General features: G+C 43.7%; 1 protein-coding gene across 1 annotated transcript in view; it reads right to left on the bottom strand.

Annotated features, from left to right (window-relative positions):
• Positions 1-23,892, bottom strand: part of SYCP1 (synaptonemal complex protein 1) — a 74,119-nt gene that overhangs the window by 26,701 nt on the left and 23,526 nt on the right. The window contains exons 15-24 of the mRNA XM_081949176.1: positions 19,833-19,900; positions 18,442-18,503; positions 17,234-17,338; positions 15,857-15,960; positions 14,328-14,445; positions 13,730-13,800; positions 13,024-13,105; positions 9,713-9,775; positions 9,209-9,271; positions 1,201-1,263 (exon numbers count right to left, since the gene is read on the bottom strand). Coding sequence (XP_081805302.1) covers positions 1,201-1,263; positions 9,209-9,271; positions 9,713-9,775; positions 13,024-13,105; positions 13,730-13,800; positions 14,328-14,445; positions 15,857-15,960; positions 17,234-17,338; positions 18,442-18,503; positions 19,833-19,900 — 799 coding nt within the window. The remainder of the gene's footprint in view (positions 1-1,200; positions 1,264-9,208; positions 9,272-9,712; positions 9,776-13,023; positions 13,106-13,729; positions 13,801-14,327; positions 14,446-15,856; positions 15,961-17,233; positions 17,339-18,441; positions 18,504-19,832; positions 19,901-23,892) is intronic.

The following is a 23,892-nucleotide window of genomic DNA, read 5'->3' as shown; positions in this document are numbered from 1 at the left end:
CCATTGGAGGAGATTGCATCTTTCTGGAACCAAAGAGTCACATGGATATGTCTCCACACCTCCTTTTATGACACAGCACAGAAACATACAGATGTTTTTCAGTCTCTATAAGGTACACACCACTGTTGCAAAGAATAAGGAACAAGAGTGACTGACTTACATTCATTCTGCCACATACTCCAAGAGTCAGGAGACAAATAATAGCAATAGTAAAAAATATTGCACTTAAATTTGAAAGGAAACTCAACAAAGAGACATTCTCACAGACACAGTATCCCACTAGAAGGCTTCAATAAATAAACTTAGCAATAACACCCACCAGATACAAGGAACTTCCAAAAGACTTGATAGCAAAAGCTTTTGCTTCTGCTTCCCCTCGCGGCCAGTTGCAGGGCGTGGATCGCGTTCGGAGAAGGCGGAGCGGCAGCTCCTCCCTCAGCCAGGAGCCAGCGGGAAACTCCAGCAACTTTGGCGGGAAACTCCAGCAACCTTGGCGGGAAACTCCAGCAACCTTGGCGGGAAACTACAGTCCTTCGCCTTTGCCGCCGCCTTCTCCTTCGCTGCCGCCTTCTCCTTCGCCTTTGCCGCCGCCTTCTCCTTCTCCTTCGCCGCCGCCGTCGCCTTCGCCGCCTTCGCCTTCGCCGCCTTCGCCTTCGCCGCCGCCTTCTCCTTCGCCTTTGCCCCCGCCTTCTCCTTCTCCTTCGCCGCCGCCGTCGCCTTCGCCGCCTTCGCCGCCTTCGCCTTCGCTGCCGCCGTTGCACCCAGATGCAAAGGGAGCCTTCGCGCCCCCCTTTATGGAGCCTCGCGCCCCCCCAGGGGGGCGCGCCCCACTATTTGAGAACCGCTGCTTTAGTCCAAGGTGGGTTGCTCCTGGTTTGGCCTGAATCGAGTGAACTGGTAGTGGCAGCGGCAGGAGGCTCCGCCCACCCGCCTGCATGCTTCTGCACATGCACAACAGCATCACACACGCACACACACACGAAACAACCAGTATTAAAAAAATGGAAACCCACCATTGCTTTAGTCTATTACTATATTGTTCAAATGTGTATCCCTTAGAAGGCCATAGTAGTAAAAAAGTAATTCATACATGCTTTTGTTAAATGCCACTATGTATCATACCTTACAGATCTAATTCCTCAAATTTGTATTATTTCTTACAACAATTTTGTTAAGGATGCAAAAAATAAACATGCCTACCTTTCCTTCAGTAATACTCAGTTGCTTGCTTTCTGATCCAAGTTTCTTTTTCAAGCTTTTATTCTAGTAACAATTATTAATGAAGGCTTTATTCGCATATTTAATTATATATCAACATTTATGCAGTTATAGCTAGAATTCCTTAACTCAAATATGTATTTTCAAGTCTGCCCAACATCATGTCAGCCCATGAAAAGGTGTAGCTCCTTTAAGAAGCAATCAGCAATCACAAGGAGGTACTCATGCTGCACCCTTGTTTTCTTCAGATCCTATTATTCAATTATGTTTGTATTAATCTTTTGCTTGGTATTATGGAATCTAGATTAAATCTAGATCAAACATGTTGTCATTTCATTGCAGTAACATAATCATTATATGGCCTGAAATATCAGTTTCCCTACAAGTGGAATAGTTGAAAGTGTAAGAAGAATGACTGTTTGCTTACCTGAACGGTTGTTCTCTGGGCACTGCGGGAGATCCAAGCATGGGTTAAATTCAGTCTATCTGCCCAAGAACTGATTTGGGGTTTTCTTTAGACACACCTCCTGTTCCTCATTGAGGTCCAGTTCAAAAATGAAGGTGTGAACCAGTAGGGGACGTATGCAAACTGATTCCAAACAACCTGTCGAATTCTGGACTCCACTGAAGACCCCTGGACGGGGTTGGACCCTCCTACAGCGCCCAGAGAATGACCGTTCAGGTAAGCCAACAGTCGTCCTCCTGTGCGTTGCTTGAAGAGTCCAAGCATGGGACACACCCAAGCTATGCAGTCCCAGGAAGGGAAGAAGATCTGTACAGGGTATGCGGGGCTGTGGCAACCCTTTGTAACACTCAACTCCCAAACAAGGCTTTGCCTGCAGCAAAGGAGTCAATTTTGTAGTTCTTGATGAACGGTGTCAGGGACGACCATGTTGCCACCCTGCATATTTTGTCAATGGATGCTTGTGTCGCCCAAACTGCTGTGGTTGCGGCACTCCTGGTGGAGTGTGCAGTCACATGAGCTGGAACAGTCCTGCCACAATGCTTGTAGGTCATCTTGATGCAAGCTCGCAACTAACAACCAATGGTAGAGGATAACACTTTCCACCCCATGGACTTCGGCTGAAATGAAACAAAGAACGCTTCGGATAATCGAAACCCTTTTGTCCTCTTGACATATCTGCAGACAGCACGATGGATATCCAGGACTGTTCTCTAGGGTGTTGAGGGGTGGGTGCAAAAGTTAGGGAGAATCACCTCCTGTGCTCTATGAAAATAGGAATTGATTTTTGGGAGAAATGTGGGGTCCAGATGTAGAATGACTCGGTCAGTTTGAATAATACATAGGTCCTCCCTGACCAAAAGTGCTGCCAGCTCCAAGATCCTCCTGGCCGATGTGATAGCGATGAGGAAGGCAATCTTTAACGTCAGATGACGGAGGCTGGCAGTTCAGATTGGTTCGAAGGCCTTGCAAAACGTAGTTAGATCCCAGGTAGGGTATTTATGGACTGCCAATGGGTATAGTTAGAGGCGCCCTTCAGGAAACTCTGGACCTAAGAATGCTGCCCAAGTGACTGAACGGATTCCCTGGCCAGGATAGTAGATAGGGCTGCAACTTGACACTGGAGGATGTTGGGGGACAACCCTTTGTCCAACACCTCCTGTAGGAAGTCCAGGAGCTGCAGAATGGACGCTGAAACAGCTGCGAGTTTGCACGACTGACAACAGGTAGAAAAGGTGACCCAGGTCACATCGTAAATCCGGATGGTGAAGGGGCGCCTGGATGCTTGGATGGTTCAGATGACCTTGCCAGAGAAGTTGTCTCTCCTCAGGAGATCCCCCACAAGTGCCAGATGGCTAACTGGAGCCACTGGGGGTTTGGGTGGACGATGGCCTCCTGGCTGAGGGAGATCTCCAAAGCTTGCGTATGGAGAGACTGACAAGGTCCGCATACAGGATCTCCTGGGCCAATGAGGTGCCACCAGGAGACGTCCTCCCCCTCTGTCAGGAGTTTCCTGATGACTTGAAGAATGAGGGGAAGACGCGGGAAGGCATAAAGGAGACCCGGAGGTCAGCTGCATCTCAGAGCGTCAGTTCCCTCCACCTGAGGGGAGTGGTAGTGTGAGTAGAACCTCAGGAGGTGGGCATTGACCAGACTGGCAAAGAGATCAACCTCTGGGAGGCCGAACCTCTGGATTATTTGTTGGAAAAGAGTCGGATACAGACTCCACTCAGAGTTGTGAATGGTTCTGCTGGCTCAACCAATCTACTCTCACATTGTCCATACCTGAGATATGGTCTGCCAGATCTTGTTCTGCCCACCTCCCCAGTGTCTCTGCCTCTGCCATAAGTGGGTGCCGCACTGTCAGTTTATGTAGGCTTTCGTTGCAATGTTGTTTGTGACATTGACCCACAATGTCCTTCTTGAAGCGTCGTAGCGTGAGTCTAGCGGCCCTCAACCCCAGCCAGTTGATGTTGTACCTTGCTTCCTCCTGCGACCATCTGCCCTGTATCATCTGCGATTGGAGGTGCGCCCCCCCAGCTGTAAAGGCTGGTGTCTGATGTGATGACAACTCATTCGGGCTCCTTGAAGAGGCACCCTTTTGTGACAGCTTGGGATTCCCACCAACGGAAAGACCGAAGTACCTTCGGGGGAAGCCTAACCCGTCTGGAGGAGCTGCTGTCGCACCTTCGCTGTAGAGGTAGGAGGAGCCATTGGAGTTCCCTTGCATGGAGGCATGCCCAGGGAACCACCTTTAGGCATGTTATCATTATCCCCAAGAGTTGAGATAGTTACTATGGGAACTGATTTGGAGCTTTGGACTTGTTGTAGCCGGCTCCTGAGGTTGAGAAGGTGATCCTGCAACAGAAACACCTGACAACTCACTGTGTCTATTATTGTGCCGATGTACTGGATCCTGATGGTCTGATAACCTGACAGTGTTAGGTGGCTCTTCTTCTAGTTCACCGAGAACCTGTGCTGTTGCAAAGTGCGCATGGTGATCTGGATATCTCGGAGAACTTGGGAGGTAGACAACGACTGAATGAGTATGTCGTCTAGGTAACACTGGAGTCGTATTGGATGGGTGCAGAGGTGAGCCGCCACTGCTGCCAGAAGCTTTGTGAAGGTCCTGGATGTGGCCGAGAGCCTTGCATTAGTAATGCTTCCCGTTGTAATGGAACCTCAGGATGGGTAGGTGCAGGTACTCTTCTTTTAAGTCCATAGAAGTCAGCAGGTCACCCTGTCTGATGTAACCCAGGAGCGTCTGGAAGGATTGCATCTTGAAGCATTTGTAGGCCAGATGCAGATTTAGATTTTTCAGGTCCAAAATGGCTCTCCACCCCCACCCTCCCCCGAGCTCTTTGGGACCAGAAACAGAATGAAATAGAATCCCTTCTTTTCCAGCTATACAGGTACGGGCTCTATGGCTCTTATGACTAGTAGATGATGGATTTCTTCCTGTGTGAGCCCTTTCTTGAGGGGGGAGGAAGGAACTGGGCAGCAGACAAAGGTCTGCAGGGGGGAGGACAGGAAGTCTAAGGTCAGTCCCTGCCTGACTGTGTTGAGGACCCACACGTCCGTGGTTATTTGCTCCCATTAGTCGGCATACAGCTGTAGACGTCCACCAATGGGAGGGACACATTGGTGGTCACTTGTTCCATTCAAAGGGACGATTGTTTGACCCTCCTTGAAAGGGCTGACGGAACACCTGCTGATGCCTACCCTTGTCTCTAAAGGACGACCTGTCCTGGGCTCAGTCACTTGTCTGAGGGTAAGGTCTCTGGTAGGAAGGAGTGGTAGGAGAGGGATCTTGCACCCGAAAGGGCTGCCTCCAAAAGAAATTGGAACCCTTCCGATCGGACTTCCTATGAGTGGACAGGAGGACCTTACGTTTGTCCTTCGTCTTGGTCAACTTTATCTAGGGCAGTGGTTCTCAACCAAAGGGGACCTCTTTGGGGGTCGAACGATCCTTTCATAGAGGTCACCTAAGACCATTGGAAAACACATATTTTTGATGGTCTTAGGAACTGAGATACCAATTTTATGGTTGGGGGTCACCACAACATGAGGAACTGTATTAAAGGGTCGCAGCATTGGGAAGGTTGAGAACCACTGATCTAGGAATTCTCCAAAGGGTTGCCCTCTCTTAAATGAGGCTGAGGCCAGCTTCCATTTGGACTTCATATCCACCTGCCAGTGAGGTAACCAGAGTAGCCGGCAAGAAGTCACATTGGATGCAAGGGTTCTGGAGGCAAATTTGGCTGCATTTAGGGATGCATCCACTGAATATTCCACAGCTGCTATGATCTTGTTCAGATCCTTGCACCACCTGAAACCCTCAGCTGGGGGGTTGGATTTCAACTGGCGTAGCCAGAGCAGAGAGGCCCTGGTAAAGAAGGACACCGAGGTAGAGGCCCTAATTTATTTATTTATTTATTACTTGAACTTATTAGTCGCCCCCTCTCCCCACAGGGACTCGGGGCGACGTACAAAGGTATTATATAGCGTATAGAGGAGGTAAGAATAAATAAATAAGTTACAATACTTAAAAAGTTAAAACCCCAGTGAAATTAACCCTTAAAAACTAAAATTACAATTAAAAATGCCCTGGGCTGGGGAGGTTGTAGAGTTATGCCAGGTCAGCTAGTCGAAACAGGTAGGTTTTCAGCTTCATACGGAAGGAGCGAAGGTCGGTTGTAGTTCTGATGTCTGGGGGGAGGTCATTCCAAAGGGTGGGGCCCACTACAGAGAAGGCCCTACTTCTGGGCGCTGCCCTCTGGCACTCTCTGGAGGACGGCACCCGGAGTAGTCCCTCTCTGTGTGAGTGGACGGGTCGCAGGGATGTATGGGGCAAGACGCGATCCCGCAGGTAACTAGGCCCTGTGCCATGGAGCGCTTTGAAGGTGGTAACCAGTACCTTGAAGCGCACCCGGTAGACCACAGGAAGCCAGTGCAGCTCGCGCAGGATAGGTGTTATATGGGAGAACCTCGATCTCCCCATAATTACCCGCGCGGCTGCATTCTGGACCAACTGCAGTCTCCGGGTGCACCTCAAGGGGAGCCCCATGTAGAGAGCATTACAGTAGTCCAGGCGAGACGTCACCAGCGCGTGAGTGACTGTACGCAAGGCCTCCCGGTCCAAAAGGGGCCGCAACTGGCGCACCAGGCGAACCTGGTGGAACGCCCCTCTCGCCACGGCTGTCACATGATCTTCCATAGACAGCCGGGCATCAAGGAGGACGCCCAAATTGCGTGCCCCTTCCACCGGGGCTAATTGATCATCTCCGATGGTCAGCGATGGCATATGCTGGTTGAACCGGGAAGCCGGAAGCCACAGCCACTCTGTCTTGGAGGGGTTGAGCCTGAGCCTGTTGTCATCCATCCAGACCCGTACGGCTTCCAGACATCGGGACATCACTTCAACAGCCTCGTTGGGGTGGTTTGGGGTGGAAATATACAGCTGAGTGTCATCAGCATACAGATGGTATCCCACCCCAAAACCACGGATGATCTCACCCAGCGGCTTCATATATATGTTGAACAGGAGAGGCGAGAGGATCGAGCCCTGTGGGACCCCACAGATAAGGGGCCTCGCGGTCGACCTCTCCTCTCCTGCCAACACACATTGCGTCCGGTCAGAGAGGTAGGAGCGGAACCATCGTAATACGGTGCCCCCGACCCCCAACCCCTCCAGACGGCGCAATAGGATACCATGGTCGATGGTATCGAAGGCCGCCGAGAGGTCTAATAGGACAAGGATGGAGGAACAACCCCCATCCTTTGCCCTCCAGAGATCATCCACCAACGCGACCAAGGCTGTCTCCGTGCTGTGACCGGGCCGGAAGCCGGACTCAGGTAGCTGCCTGGTGTGTCTTATGACAAGCCTTTTCCGCTTACTTGTCCTCCGCTTTGAGACTCTCAAGAAGGTCTGCAGGTAAGACAGAATTGGAGGTCAAGGAGACTATGGGGGCATCTACCAAGGGAAGTTTCAGAATCTCATCCAAATTATTTTCCTCAGAATAGAGATTTTTATCTCCCCCACTGGGACTGGACAACGAGCCGGGTTGTGCCCACTGGCGCTGAACCACGTACATAAACAGCTCCGGAACCGGAACCAGATCCTGAGCTGCAGCATTTTCCTTAAAGAGACATCCTGAGAATTGGAGGGTGCTGGTGCCCCTTGAGAGGGGGAACCCAACTGAGTGGAGGCTATAGCCTTATGCAAAATGGACTTGAAAAGAGAAGTCTTAAAAAGTCCTGCAAAGGCAGGCTTATCAGGAGGAAAGTCTTCATCCTCCGATAGTTCCAGGTCCCCCGTGGCTTCCTCTTCCCAAACAGATTCCTCAGTTGCTATGGATGTGCCGGGAGACTGGGGTGCTGGGATGCAATCCCCATCCTGAGGAGCTTGGGCAATTACTTTCTTCATCTCCATTGACAAGTCTGGGCCGTGATCCTCCACAGGTTTGGCTCTATTTGGTGTGAGCCTGCCCTTGCCACTAGAAGGCCCAGGATCCGCCTCCTTGGGAATGGCGCAATCAAAGGGCTCCAGTTCCCCCCTCATTGAGGAACCTGGGGAATCCAGGTAGTCCAAGGAGGCATCTGGAGAAAGATTTTGTGATCCCTCATCTACCAGTGAAGGAGATGGGTCCCTTTGGGGTGGAAGATGGTCAATTTTCCTGGGCATCTCAAGTGAGGCACTGGGTTGCTGGGCCTGCTGCTCAGGGGATCTAGATTGCGTTTGGGCCCTCTCAAAGGTCTTTTCCAAGGCCTTTTGCCTCCTAGCAAACTCCCTAGATGAACTCTTGGTTCCTTTAGAGCCCTGGGGATCCTTCACTTTGGTGCCCTTCCTGCCCTGCCCCCTCTTAGGTGGGGGTTCTGCCAGCTCCACCTCAGCCCTCAAAACTTCATGCGCCATCTTGTCTTCTCATGAGTCCTGCTGAAGTGGACTGCAGCAGGCTTGCTGCGACTCCTCTGGAGGCTTGTGGCTGAAGATGGTGTGAGGTAACCGCTGCACCTGCAGATCCGCTCTCTGAGCTGGAGTATGACCTGGGTGGCCAACAACTCCAAAACCGTCCTCTGGATGTTTCTGGGGGAGGCAAGCCTTGCCAGCATCCCCGACAAAGGTCAATGCTCCCCAGTGGCGATCTGCAGCTTTAGAAGGGCAGCACGGCAAGGTTATTGAGCTTCCGGCAAAAAACGTGTGAAGCGCTGTTCCAAAATGGCTGCCGAGCTGGTCGGGAGAAGAGAGGAGCTGTCCGGTGCAACCGGACCCTCTGCGAGGCGTCTGACCCTCTCACTGTCCTCTGACAGCTGGGGGAATAAAGGAAGCCTCCTATCTCTCCCTGCTCACTAGCAGCCGCCAGACGAGCACCCCCTTTGATCGCTTTCGCCGCATGTGTGCGGCAACAGCTCAAGTCCCGACAGCCCTTCCAAGCCGAATGCAAAATGCTGATAACAAAATATTTTTCCTAAGCCTAATTATACTGAATAAATACCATACAAAAATACTAGACAAAAATAATAAATTCTGTGCTAACTGTTTGGAGAGTCCCAGTCTATCTGCTCAGGAACTGAGGAGCTCCTCAAAAAATGTCCTTAATGAGCTGGGCTGAGTTTTTAAACTGGACCTCAATGAGGAACAGGAGGCGTGTCTAAAGAAAATTCAACTCAGTCCTTGGGCAGATAGACTGAATTTAACCCATTCTTGGACTCTCCAAGCAGCGCACAGGAGAAAAAAAGCATTACTGCACGCAAATATAGCACACACCTTTTACACATATGTAATGCAAGTATCACTCTACTTTATTCCCACTTCTATTTTGTTTCTAAAAGGCGAAGAGGACTTTTTAGTGACCAATTCCATATAAAGCCAGAATTTATAGAGTGAACTTTAAACTGTATATGTGAACTGCGGTAATATTTTGAATTACCATACTCCACTGACAATTTAATAGGACAAATTTGAATGAAAATTTTAATAGATACCATATATGATATGTTTTATGCATGAAATATATGAGTACTTACTTCTTGTTGTAGTACTTCAATATTCTTGATTTTCATTTCAATCTGCTTCTTTAAACTATTAACCTAAATAGAATAATAACACATATTTCAAACTGTAATAATATATCACATTATTCTAGATGAAATCCTATTATTTGAATAGCTGATTTGAAAGATTTCTTCTGATTCTGGCTTATTCAAAACTTGCTATGACTGCAGCTCTGAAAATTGTTTTATATTCAGCATAAAAACCAAACCATTTATTGAGATTAAGTGCAATTTAAACATATGCACAAATACTTATCCAAAATAATGGAGGATATATGAGTTATAGGTGCATACTCATTTGTTACTTTTGTTTACAAGTATTAAATGCATAGAAAAACAAAAGCTGCAATAAACATTTTCAGTGATTAGAATTAACAATACATTTCTATTTGATAGAAAGATTATTTCTGAATCCTGAGCACTTTAAAAAATGGATAAATATCAAAGCCTGATAGGTAGATTTTTACATTTTTATACCTTGTTTTCTAATGTTTTCAGTTGTTTTTCCTTTTTTGAAATTTCATTTTCAATATTTCTAACCTAGAAATATATTATAAATAATGACAAATGTATTATAAAATTCATTACTAATTTCATTAAATTCTATTTTAAAACTATGAAAAATATGTAACATAGGGAGGTATTTCTTTTTTCATTTTCTGATGGCATTTAAGAGACTAATACATTAATTGTTGCATAAACATTTGCTTCCCATTTGTTTCATGAAACCTTAAGTAATAATGTTTTTGGTAGTCTCTAAACTATGATGCTTTTTAAAAATAAAGTGTGATCAAAGCTCCACATTTGTAATAAGCCCTTCTGATCCCAGTAAGGGTATGGCTAGCTGATGAGAGCTAATTAGCTCGAAATAGATCTATACTAGTCTCCCTTTATTTATTTATCAGTACAAATATAACATATATATATAACATATATGCTGGTTTTGTTGTATTCGGGTCTTTTCCCGTGTAAGGTTGAGATTGTCTTTGCAACGTTTCGGCAGGATCACACCTGCCATCTTCAAGCTGTGGGCTTAAATTTTTATATATATATATATACACACACATACATACACACACATATACATACATACATACACACACACACATATATGTATATATACACGTATACATATACATACACATACACACACACACACACACTGTGTGTGTGTATGTATGTGTGTATATATATATATATATATATATATATGTATGTATGTATGTACGTACGTACGTACGTACGTACGTACGTACATACATACATACATACATACATACATACATACATACAGTGGGGCAAAAAAAGTATTTAGTCAGCCACCAATTGTGCAAGTTCTCCCACTTAAAAAGATGAGAGAGGCCTGTAATTGGCATCGTAGGTAGACTTCAACTATGAGAGACAAAATGTAAAAAAAAAAACCAAACAATCACATTGGCTGATTTGGAAATAATTAATTTGCAAATTATGGTGGAAAATAAGTATTTGGTCAATATCAAAAGTTCCTCTCAATACTTTGTTATATATCCTTTGTTGGCAATGACAGAGGTCAAACGTTTCCTGTAAGTCTTCACAAGGTTGGCACACACTGTTGCTGGTATGTTGGCCCATTCCTCCATGCAGATCTCCTCTAGAGCAGTGATGTTTTGGGGCTGTCGCTGGGCAACACGAACTTTCAACTCCCTCCATAGATTTTCTATGGAGTTGAGATCTGGAGACTGGCTAGGCCACTCCAGGACCTTGAAATGCTTCTTACGAAGCCACTCCTTCATTGCCCGGGTGGTATGTTTGGGATCATTGTCATGTTGAAAGACCCAGCCACGTTTCATTTTCAATGCCCTTGCTGATGGAAGGAGGTTTGCACTCAAAATCTCACGATACATGGCCCCATTCATTCTGTCCTGTACACGGATCAGTTGTCCTGGTCCCTTTGCAGAGAAACAGCCCCAAAGCATGATGTTGCCACCCCCATGCTTCACAGTAGGTATGGTGTTCTTTGGATGCAACTCAGCATTCTTTCTCCTCCAAACATGACGAGTTGTGTTTCTACCAAATGGTTCTATTTTGGTTTCATCTGACCATATGACATTCTCCCAATCCTCTTCTGGATCATCCAAATGCTCTCTAGCAAACTTCAGACGGGCCCGGACATGTACTGGCTTAAGCAGGGGGACACGTTTGGCACTGCAGGATCTGAGTCTCTGGCGACGTAGTGTGTTACTGATGGCTCACCGTTCTTGTGATCATTTTGACCTCACAGGGTGAGATCTTGCATGGAGCCCCAGATCAAGGGAGATTATCAGTGGTCTTGTATGTCTTCCATTTTCTAATTATTGCTCCCACAGTTGATTTGTTTACACCAAGCTGCTTGCCTATTGCAGATTCAGTCTTTCCAGCCTGGTGCAGGTCTACAATTTTGTTTCTGGTGTCCTTCGACAGCTCTTTGGTCTTCAACATCGTGGAGTTTGGAGTGTGACTGTTTGAGGTTGTGGACAGGTGTCTTTTATACTGATAACAAGTTCAAACAGGTGCCATTGATACAGGTAATGAGTGCAGGACAGAGGAGCCTCTTAAAGAAGAAGGTACAGGTCTGTGAGAGCCAGAAATCTTGCTTGTTTGTAGGTGACCAAATACTTATTTTCCACCATAATTTGCAAATAAATTCTTTCCAAATCAGCGAATGTGATTGTTTGGGTTTTTTTTTACATTTGTCTCTCATAGTTGAGGTCTACCTATGATACCAATTATAGGCCTCTCTCATCTTTTTAAGTGGGAGAACTTGCACAATTGGCGGCTGACTAAATACTTTTTTGCCCCACTGTATATATGTGTTGTATTTGTGTATGTATGTATGTATATGTGTATGTATAAAAAGGCAACATTAAAAATAAAAATATGGGTTTCTGCCTGCATGGTTTTCTGTGATGAGCCGAAGGACAGAAAGAGGGAGGAGTGAGCTCCCTCCTATATTTGGGCATACCAGGGGTTGTAACACAAACAAACACACACACACACACACACACACACACACACACACACACACATATATATATATATATATATATATATATATATATATATATATATATATGCTGGTTTTGTTGTATTCGGGTCTTTTCCCGTGTAAGGTTGAGATTGTCTTTGCAACGTTTCGGCAGGATCTCACCTGCCATCCTCAAGCGTGGGCTGAGCCCACGCTTGAGGATGGCAGGTGAGATCCTGCCAAAACGTTGCAAAGACAATCTCAACCTTACACGGGAAAAGACCCGAATACAACAAAACCAGCATACCTACACCCGTGAAAATCTACGAAAATATATATATATATATATATATATATATATATATATATATATATATATATATATATAACAAATTCAACATATGTTAATTCTCTATGTTATTTCTCAGAAGCTGCACCAAACATAACTGAATATAGAACCAATCATTTCAATGGGATTTTGTTGTACTGATCATTAATCTTTGTACTCAGACCATATTCTTACATCACTTATACAGTTTTGACCCCATTGCTACATGTTTTCCACATATACTTTTTAATATCCCATTCTCTCTACACCAGATTATTTTTACAATTTTCATGATATATTCCCAATTCACATCAATATAAAAAAGGGACTTGGGAATAGAAACTAGCTTTTCTGCATAGCTATTTTCATATCTTTAGACAAACATTCATTCCTTGTAAAACAACACATATTACATGCTGCTTTTTATCATAACTTGCATATATTAATATTTCTATGTTAATCAGTGTGAATTGATACATTTTCTTCATTTTCATCAACTTTGTTTTTTGCTTCTTCTTCCTTCTGTTTTAGTTTCTCCGTTACGTCCTCTAATTCATTGCTATATAACAAAAATTAATAAATGCAATTACTTCCATGCACCTATAAAATATTTATAATAAAGACATTGCTAAATTCATGTAGAAATTGAAATCTTCATATTCCAATAATATTAGATTATAATCTACTGTGTAAGCATGCTTGCACATATCTGTATAGAATAACTTTGTAACCTGCCCCCTTATCTATTGCATGTTTGAAGTCAACAACTACTTTTGTCTATTAGAGATGCCAGTGAACTGTTTAGGATATATGCCAAAAAGATGCATTGTTATATCCAAATTGTGAAGATCTAGACTAATGAAAATTAGAGTTATAAGGAGCGAACATTCACCAGGACATATTTACTTCCAAATAAGATGTAAACAGAGAAACAACATTTTGATTTAAGTGGTTAAACAAATAAAATACAATCTTTAGGAAAGTAACATTTGGTCCAATACTCCAACTAAAGTCCTAGAACAGCTTTTGGCAAGGGAATGATAAAGCATCCCATGTTCTTTTTGTCTGATAATCTGGTAAAACTAGTGTTAGAAAGGACCATATTATATAAAGAACAACTTCATGTAATAACTTGAAATTTAAATTTTAATGAACATACCACTGTAACCTTGTCTTACCTTACCTTAATAGTAGGTTAGCTTGTTTTAAAATGTCTATCTGCTTTTTGGTTTCTTCATCTGTATTTTTAACATTCTGAACAAAAAGATAAGTAACTGAATGTAGAAAATGCAAAACTTGTATAAATTAAGTATATATACTATAAATATTGAATGGTCACTTATAGAATTTTCACGATCCAGTTTAATGTAGTGATTAAAGCATCAGACTAGAACCTGGGAAACCATGAGATTTATTCCTGCCTTGGGCACAAAACCAGATGGGTGGCCTTGAACCAATTACTTTCTTTCAGCTCTAGGAAGTAAGCAATGAAACCACTTCTGAAAAACCTCACAAGAAAACTGTACGGACTTGTCCAAGCAGTCTCCAAGAATTGAGTGAATAGAAGAAAAAGAAATAGAAAGTTCACTCGGAGCTGCTTTCAACCTTTTTTTAAGTATTTTAAGTTCTATTCCTATGCATATTTAGAAAACAGTGAAGGCATAATAAGATGTACTGGAAGCACACAATTATAATTTAATTTTGAAATTAAAAATAATTACTGGCACAAAAACAATCTATACGTAGACGGTTTAGTTATAAAAATGTAGTCAGGAACTTGCCTTAATATTATCTTTACATTTTTGAAGTTCATCATCTACCATCTTTTTCTCTGTTATAATTTGTTCTTTTTCAAATAAAATTTTGTTCCACTCCATATTTAGCTCTTTATTCTTTAGACTGTAAAAATAATAATAGAAACAATTATTTATATTTTCATATATTTTTTAAACTACTCTATAACATTATGTGACAAGATGTACCAAGCAAACCTAATGTTAATATAAGACCAGCTAAGGAACTTTGATTCCATTAGCAATGTAATGGCACTTAGTATAAAAACCACTATACATACTTTTTAATAAATTGACAGGTTTCATACTAAGACCACATCTATATGTACAGATGTGTACTATCTATACATATAGTATGGTACATATAAATGTGGTCTTGGTACATATGTATTATATGTACTGAAATAAATTATTCATCAAATAATGCCATTTTAAAATTGTATGAGTAATAATAGTAGTAAATTTTATTATGGTCACTGACCAATTTAGAAACAAAAAGCATACACATTCTAAGACTGCAAATAAAAATACTGTAAAACTGTTGTTGTCAATGTATGACATGCTTTACAAATCACAAAAAACAAAAACCAACCTTAGACATGTTCAGTGAAATGAAATCACAAATCAAACAGTAGCAATTCTAAGTAGACTGCATCTGGTTGATCTCATAATATATCTAGAGAAGAAGCTAAGCTGCAACTAAGCACATTTATAATAAGGACAATGTAAAAAAATGTGAATTAATATTTCAGGAACTCCTTCACTACAGGGACAACGTCTTTCTTAAATAGGAAACCCACAATTTCCCTTCAACAACAGCTTTGGAAGGGCATAAATCTTGTTAGGTTTAGGGCTCTTCTGAAATTTTAAAACCTTAAAGAGTCATTTTACAAAAACAAATTAAATATTGCATCTATCTGAGATTGAAAAATCTGGACCTTTATAAAAGGGCAATTTCTGCAATTAACTAAGTGGCTTCCACTTTGATACAAGCCAGGTTTGACTATTTTATGAGTTGTTATACTAAATTCTTTAATAAATGAATTAGGCTATGTTTGACCAACTTTTCCAGGATACCCACCAGTATATGGTAGGAGCACTTTGGTATGGCGCATTCCCATCTAAATATGGAGGACTCCTATTATTTCCTCCTGTCCATCCAGCAGTTTGAAAGTGTGCAAATGCAAGTAGATAAATAGATACCAATTTAGACAGAAAGCACCATTCTGTGTGCCTTGGCATATAGTCATGCTGGCCACATGACCATTGAAATGTCTTCAGACAATGCTGGCTTCCTTAGCTAAGAAATAGAGATGCGCATCACCCCCTAGATTCAGACAAGACTGACGGAAAATGTATTGTATTGTATCGTATCATAATGTTAATTGTAATATAACAGGGGAAACTTTTATCTTTACCTTACACCCTGCATGTCCTTTATATATTAAAAGTAAACCAATTATAAAAGCCTTTCATAACTAATAGCATGCTAACCATATATTAATATAAATACATACATTTCTTTTTCAAGCTCTGCTTTCAGTGTTGCAAGTTGTTGAAAGCAATTTTGTTTATTTTCGAATTCATCAGACAATTGTATTTCCAAATCACGTATTTCTTTCTGCAGGTAACAATTAATGCATGAATGTGATTTTACGACATACCATTTACAATAACATTACTGTAAATCATTAGCATACTAAACAATATAACTTTTTTGGCTTTTACTGGTTAAAAAAAACCTCATTAATTAAAATGTGTTTGCCTTTATGACCACGTGGTTCATTTAACAACCATGTGGTTCACTTAGCAACTACTAACCATCATCACAAAACCTGAGGTAAAATCAAGTTTGATCACATGGTGCCTCAACTTACAACCGCAATAACTTATAACCAAAATTATCATCACAAATGTGGTGTGTTCTATGTGTTCTAACTGGTCGTATTACAAACATAAATGAAATAAGTCTTTAAACTGCCACAAATAGCCACTTACAGACAGTCCTCATTTAGCAACCATAACTCCCTGGCTAGGTGATATAGTCATTAAGCAATACATCATGTGACTGCAGTAGGCTTTACTTTATTACTTTAGAATTACTTTATTCTACTGTGGTTAAGTGATTCACTTATAATTGTTAAGTGAGATATCGTGTTATTGTGATTTGTGATTTTACTTCCGCCTTCTCCACTTACTATGCTTGTTAGAAGCTGGCTATGAAGTGCACAAATTGGAATCATGTGACGGGGGGACACTGTAATGGTCTTAAATACCTGTCAATTGTGAAGTAACCACATATTGACCTCATGACTATGGGGACACTGCAATGGTTGTAATTATGGGAACTGGTAATAAAATTACTTTTTCATTACTGTTATACTCTCAGATGGTCACTAGCAGGGTAGTCATTAAGCAAGGACTGCCTGAACATAGGTATTTTGTATTTCCGAATAAAACCTTAAATGGTGGCCTGTCTGCAATTAATTTAGCTATTAAACCTCTGGAGATGATATGTGTGTCACTAGCTGCTTCCAGATAGATGGTTCTGATATGAAATTGTGCAGTATTTTTTTTCTTTCTGACATATTATTATGAACAGTAAAAACAATTATTGGTCATGTATGGGAAAATTGTACATTAAAAATCTGCAAACCTTGCCGTTTTTAAAAATCTGACAATGACATAGCTGTTACATAAAAATAATAAAGAAGTACCCACTAGATACAGATAGTCATAAAGAGAGAACTGCATGCAGCTTCAATTTGATGCTATTCAAGAGGTTGACGAAGGGTCAAGTGTATGATTATTTTAAACAGGAAGATATTTTAAGCTATATTTTTGTAATAATTATATTATATGTAAATATCAAAATCTATCAGAACTTACAATACCTCTTTTGTCTGAAGAGTGTCCTTTAACTCTCTTTCTCTTTCTTGTAATTTCTCAATGGTCTTCTCAAGAATTTGTTTTCCATGTAAAAATTCTTGGACTTGAACCTATTCAAAAAAGAAAATAAATTAAAAATTGGCACAAAATGAATAAAGTTTCATTTCATTACTGTGACAACCATTCTATTTCTTTATACTGACATTGTAAATCCTCCCTCCCAAGTATGTGTCAGGTACAAGGAACCAAAAACAACACAATAAACTATTCAGCATAATTTCTTTATTGCTGTATGCAGAGACAGAAATCTTGCCAGGTTAAAACACATCCTGCATAACTATCAGACATATCCTGTGAAGTTTAGGGAGGATGCCTCCTGGGCCTCTTTCTGCAAAACAAGGACTCAAGGCTGATTTGGCTCTTACCTCCTTGGGTAACAGAATAACACAGTTGGAAGGGACCTTGGAGGTTTCTAGTCCAACCCACTGCTCAAGCAGGAGACCTTATACATTCCAGACAAGTGGCTATCCTGTCTCTTTATAAAAGCCTCCAGTGGTGGAGCACCCACAACTTCTGAAGGCAAGCTATTCCACTGGTTAATTGTTCTCAATGTTAGGTAATTTCTTAGTTCCAGGTTGCTTTTCTCCTTGATTAGTTTCCATCCATTGTCTTGCCTTTGGTGCTTTGGAAAATAGGTTGGCCCACAGCCCTGAGAGATGTGCCTTGATAGCCCATTGGTGGGGCACTCTGTATTTGATGAGTTGAAATTTTTGGTAATCATATATCCAGAGGTAGATGGAGCAATATGTCATTTCCTACCCTGTTTGCTGCCAATCCAAGGGTATTCCAGGAAAGCCAACTGGGGAACCTTTAGCATTGCCAACACTATAAAGGCTCTGGCAAGCCATGGGCCTAAATTTCATTACTGAAATACCTCTGTCAGAAAAAGCAACTACCACATTGGTGGGACTGGAAATTGACACCATGATGTTTTATTTTACTCAAAGGAGATGGCAAGTCTTTTTCTAGATAATCCTTTCTACCTATAGAAATTGCCTGAGCATCTAATTTCATATCAGAACTCTTTAGTATCAGCCCTTAATAGTTTGTGATTTTAAAAAATTAAATTGAAGGTTTTAAGACATTATCCTCAATAAATGAAAGCTGTAAGAATGTCAACTAGTGGAATAGAAAAACATTAGAAATCTCTTACTAAGACTGGTTTCAATTCTTCAATTTGGTTTTCTTTATCATTTTTCAGTTTGGTCATCATTTCTGCAATTAAATCAAACATTAAGAATATAATGTTTTCAATTATGAAATCACACATAATTATTTTTGAATTTTTATCCATTCTTATATAGATGTATAACCATTTTTTTTTGGGTTAATGACCATATTCAGACAAATATAATGTGCTGGGGATCTCACATAAAAACTGGGTATATCCAAGACAAAATGTCAGCAGGATCAAAACAAAAGGCTGGCTGGACAGATGGACAAATGTATACATAGATCTGAAGCAATAAGAGAAATCTAAAGAGTCAGATATTTCCAAGAAACTCAGAATAAGTCAAAGCTTTCAAAAATCCTTAATCCAATGGTACATTCTCCTACATTTTGTCATATTCTTCCTTTAAAATTAGGCGTGGGGGGTGGATAGAAGAATTTTTTCAGTGACTGCATTAACATGCTCAGAAAACACCAAAAACGCTAAACAGCAAAAATCAATGGAGAAACTAGCAGGGTCCCCTAGCCCCTCTGCGCCACTTGCACACACACCCCAGGCCTCTTGGCACACTTCTTTACACTATGCCTTTTGTGCATCCCCTCACACATTTATACACTTTCCCTGACCCATGCCACATCTCTCATGTAGCCACTAACTCTCCCCACCTCTTCCTCACACCTCTTACATCATCCCTGCAGCTCCATGATCCCCCTCCACTCAACAACAGCCACTCAACTGCCTGTTAAACTGCCTGTCTGAGACTTACAACTTCCTGCCAATTTTTGATTGTGAAAAGTTGGGAGGAAATTGCCTAATACCTGTGGGACTTGGTTAATGACAAGGATTGCAGAGATTGCTGCTACTAAGCAAAGTGGTATCACTTTACAACTATTATTAGCAACAGAAAATCTGTTCCCAACTGTTTGTGACTTGAAGTCTATCTGTTTGCCTCCCCTTATTTCATCTGCCTGTCCTACCAGATACAGCAGATACAGAGTTTGTCCCATAGGTAGCTCTACGAAGCTGGCCTTTTCTGTTGTAGTCTTTCACTGGTGGAATCTTTTCCACCCTAAAATGAGGTTGACCTTGCCACTGTTGAACTTCATCTATTATTTTTATGTTGTTTTTCTAATACTTTTTAAAAGTATTTTAATGTATTTATTGTTTTTAGCTCTGTTATATGCCACACAGAGTTGTTTGTTTGTGAAACGTCTGGCTATATAAATTGTATAATAAATACACCATGATACAAGATGAACAATAAGTGGCCATGATACAAGATGAACAATAAAATTGATATATACAAAATTAACATTGTTACAATTTAAATAGTTCTGAAGAACAATACCTCTGTTTTCAGTTCTTCAACATACCTAGTTCAGTTGATTTATTTTGGAGTTCCAAAACTAATGCATCTGAGGCATCTCTCAATTCCTTTTGCCTATAAAAATAATTGTAAATGTTCAATGAATGATTTAAGAAAAAAGAATTATGTCTGAATGAATAACTTGAGCACACATTATATAACCACTAAAAACTGATTCAATGGCAGAAATAAATATGGCTATAAAGCTGAGACACAGCTTTATACAGTGGTTAAGTGACCATTCCAATTCTATATTTAGCAAACTGTTTTTCGTATAACAATCTAAAGAAAGTTCTCGAGTTGATCGTTGACTTACCTGAACGGTCCTTCTATGTGCGCTGCGAAGGGAATCCAAGCATGGGTTAACTTTGTCCATTAGCCTTGAGGCTGAGTTATGTAATTGTTGACCACGCCTCCAATGACTGGGTAGTTCAGTTTTGTACGAAGGCTCAGCCGATCCAAGAGATGCAATGAAGACATATAGACGGTAAGTAGGTAAGTAGACGCCTTGGTGCGTGTGTGTGTGATTATAAAGACAATGCCAAACCAGCCAAAACCAAGGGCGGATTTGGATTCCCTTCGCAGCGCACATAGAAGGACCGTTCAGGTAAGTCAACGGTCGTTCTCCTGTGCGCTGCTTGGGGAATCCAAGCATGGGACATGCTAAAGTAATAAGTCTCAAGGGCGGGACGCCGGCTGGTCAGGGGCCGTAGATGCAACAACCCTCTGTAAGACGCGCCGCCCAAAGGAAGCTTCTGCTGCAGCATATTTGTCTACTTTGTAATGGCGGATGAAGGGCGACGGGGATGACCAGGTCGCCACCCTACAAATGTCTTCAACCGAGGCTTGAGTTGCCCATGCCGCCGTAGTGGCCGCACTCCTGGTGGAGTGGGGAGTGATGTGTCTGGGTGCTGGTCGAGATTGGGTGTCGTAAGCAAGGACAATGCACGCTTTCAGCCAGCGCCCAATGGTGTGTGAAGGTACCTTCTGTCCCATTGACGACGGTTGAAAGGACACGAATAGCGCCTCTGATCTCCTGAATGCCGCCGTGCGCTTCACATAGCGGCGGAGTACTCTGCGAACATCGAGATGATGCCACTTCCGTTCCAGAGGATGTGATGGATTGGGGCAAAAGTCCGGAAGGATGAGTTCTTGAGCCCTGTGGAACAGAGAGTTAACTTTCGGCAGCAATGCCGGGTCTAAACGCAAGATGACTCTGTCGTGATGAAATATACAGAGGTCCTCGTGCACTGAAAGTGCTGCCAATTCCGAGACCCTTCGAGAGGATGTAATCGCCACTAAAAAGATGGTTTTGAGGGTCAACAATCTGAGACCAATGGTACAAATGGGCTCGAAGGGTTCTGCCGTGTGAGCTGCGAGTACGAGGGGTAAATCCCACGTAGGGTAGTGGTGTACTACCGGTGGCCTGAGATTAGAGGCACCCTTGAGAAATGAGCGGACCCTCGGATGGCGAGCAAGGGAATGGCCGTGGGCGCCTCCTATCACTGTTGATAACACCGCGGTCTGCCTACGTAGGGTACTGGGCGTTAGTCCTGTCCAGACCCGACTGCAAGAAGTCCAGAACCTGTGGAGTGGACGACGTGAGTCGGTCTACAGATACTGTCCGACACCACCTGCAAAAGGCCTTCCAGGTGGCCTCATAAATACGGGTCATGGACGGACAGCGAGCAGCCTGTATAGTGGTGATGACTTTGTCCGAGAAATGCTTACACATCAGGATCGACTGCTCATGTGCCACACGGCTAATTGCAATGGCTGAGGGTTCGGGTGGGTGAGAACCCCCTGCACGAGCTCTATCCGAGTGTCTGGTATTCTCCACGGCCGGAAGATCGAGAGATGGACCAGGTCGGCGTACCATGGTCGTCTGGGCCACATTGGTGCTATCAGGAGGACCTCCGCCTTCTCCAACAGAATCTTCTGTATGACTAGTGGTACAAGCGGGAGAGGCGGGAAGGCGTATGAGACCCGCTGGCCAGGGGCTGCGCAGAGCGTCGGTGCCTTCCGCTCCCGGAACGTAGTACCTGGTGAAGAATCTGTCCAGGTGTGTGTTGTGTGGTTGAGCAAAGAGATCCACCTGGGGTCGTCTGAACCAGAGTGTTAGTACCTGGAACAGAGACAGGTGGAGTTGCCATTCCGTCTGGTCCACCGTGGTTCTGCTCAGCCAGTCCGCCTGCACATTGACTGTGCCCGAGATGTGCTCCGCCCGCAATGATAATACGTGGGTCTCCGCCCAATGATGGAGGCATTCCGCTTCCAGCATCAGTGCCTGGGACCTGGTGCCTCCCTGGCGGTTGACGTGCGCCTTGGAAGCTACATTGTCCATGAGAACCAACACGTGGTTGGCTGTCACCAGGTCCCGAAAGTCTCGGAGGGCTAGGCGAATTGTCCGGAGCTCCAGCCAGTTGATGCTGTTTTGTAACTCCTGGGCAGTCCAGCGACCTTGTGCCGCTCTGTCCAAGACATGCGCTCCCCAACCGAAAAGGCTGGCGTCTGTTGTTACTACAATGCGCTCCGGCTCCTTGAATAGACACCCCCTGAGAACCTTGGAGGAAGTCCACCATTGAAGCGAGCACCTTGGGGGGCAGTTGGACCTTGGTCTGTGAGTGGCTGGTGTGAACCCTCTGGAAAGGGAGCAAGAACCACTGGAGAGGGCGTGTGTGAAACCTCGACCATGGGACGTCTATGCACGAGATCATCTTCCCCAACAGTCGGGAGAGTACTGCGAGAGGAAGAGATCGCTGAGTTTTTCACCTGACTCACCAGGGTCTGCAAGCCCAGTGTCCTGGGAGAGCAACACCATACATCATTCGGAGTCGATGACAGTCCCAAGATGGAGGAGGGATGTGGTTGGGTGCAAGTGGCTCTTTGGGAGGTTCAAGACGAAGCCATGGAGCTGCAGTACCTCGATTGTGGTCCGTAAGTCCTGCCTCGCCATATCCGGGGAAGACGACAAGATCAAGATGTCATCTAAGTAACACTTGACCCTGATTTCAGAGTCCATCAGGTGCCTCTTTACCTGGCATCTTGGCATGGGGCACTAATGAAGCGTCTCGGGGGAAATGCAAGGAATTCCAGTGTGAGGCCCAGCCTCACCGTCTGGAGTGCCCACACGTCCGATGTGGTGTTTGCCCATTGGGTGGCAAACAATGCAAGGCCCCCGCCAATGGGACCCACCTCGTGTGAGTCACCGGAACCTCTGAAAGGACCGGTTACTGTTTCCACGAAATGGCCGCCAGGCCTGATGCTGTTGGCCCTGCTGCCGGCCCATCTGTTACCTGAACGGTCCTGATTTCTGTCGTGCGCCTGAAAAAATGGCCTGGAATAGGGCGGGACATATGGGGCAGTGCTGTAACCGGAGTCTCCGGCCCAAAAGGACTCCCTTCTGTGATATGGCTGCTGTCTCCTGTCCCCACGCCTAGTGGTTGAAGGGAGTACCTTACGTTTGTCCCTATTTTCGATTAAAATCGGATCCAACGTAGCTCCAAACAGAGGCCCTCCATTGAAGGGAGTAGAGGCAAGCCGCCATTTGGAGCGAAGATCGGCTTGCCAATGGCAAAGCCAGAGGAGCCGGCGGGATGCCACGTTGGACACGACTGCCCGGGATGCGAACTTGGCCACATTAAGTGTAGCATCTGAGGAGAACTCTAGTGCTGCCATCAGTTTGTTCATATCCTGGTGTAGTCGTAGGTCCTCAGGTGGGATCCTAGACTGCAGCTGTTGTAACCAAACCAAGGAGGTTCTATTAATGAAAGAAGCTGCAGTGGCCGCACGCAATGCCTAGGCAGCCGCCTGGTGCGTCTTGCGAAGGACTAATTCGGCCTTGCGGTCCTCAGCCTTAAGACCTTCCGAAATCTCTGACAGTATCAAGGCCGGAGAGGCTAACGCCGCGACAGGCGGGTCCACCGTGGGGAATTGTAGAAGTTCATCCAGTTCAGGGGTGGAAACATAAAGCTTCCTGTCCCCATTGCTGGGAGGGGGAACAGCTGTTGGTTGGGACCACTGTTTCTGGATCAAGTCCAGGAACAGCTTAGGAACAGGCATGACCT

This window comes from Natrix helvetica (assembly GCF_964273705.1).
Source record: "Natrix helvetica genome assembly, chromosome: 3".
NCBI lineage: Eukaryota > Metazoa > Chordata > Lepidosauria > Squamata > Natricidae > Natrix > Natrix helvetica.
The sequence above is the reverse complement of the archived record's forward strand: the minus strand, read 5'-3'. Positions and strand labels throughout refer to the sequence as shown.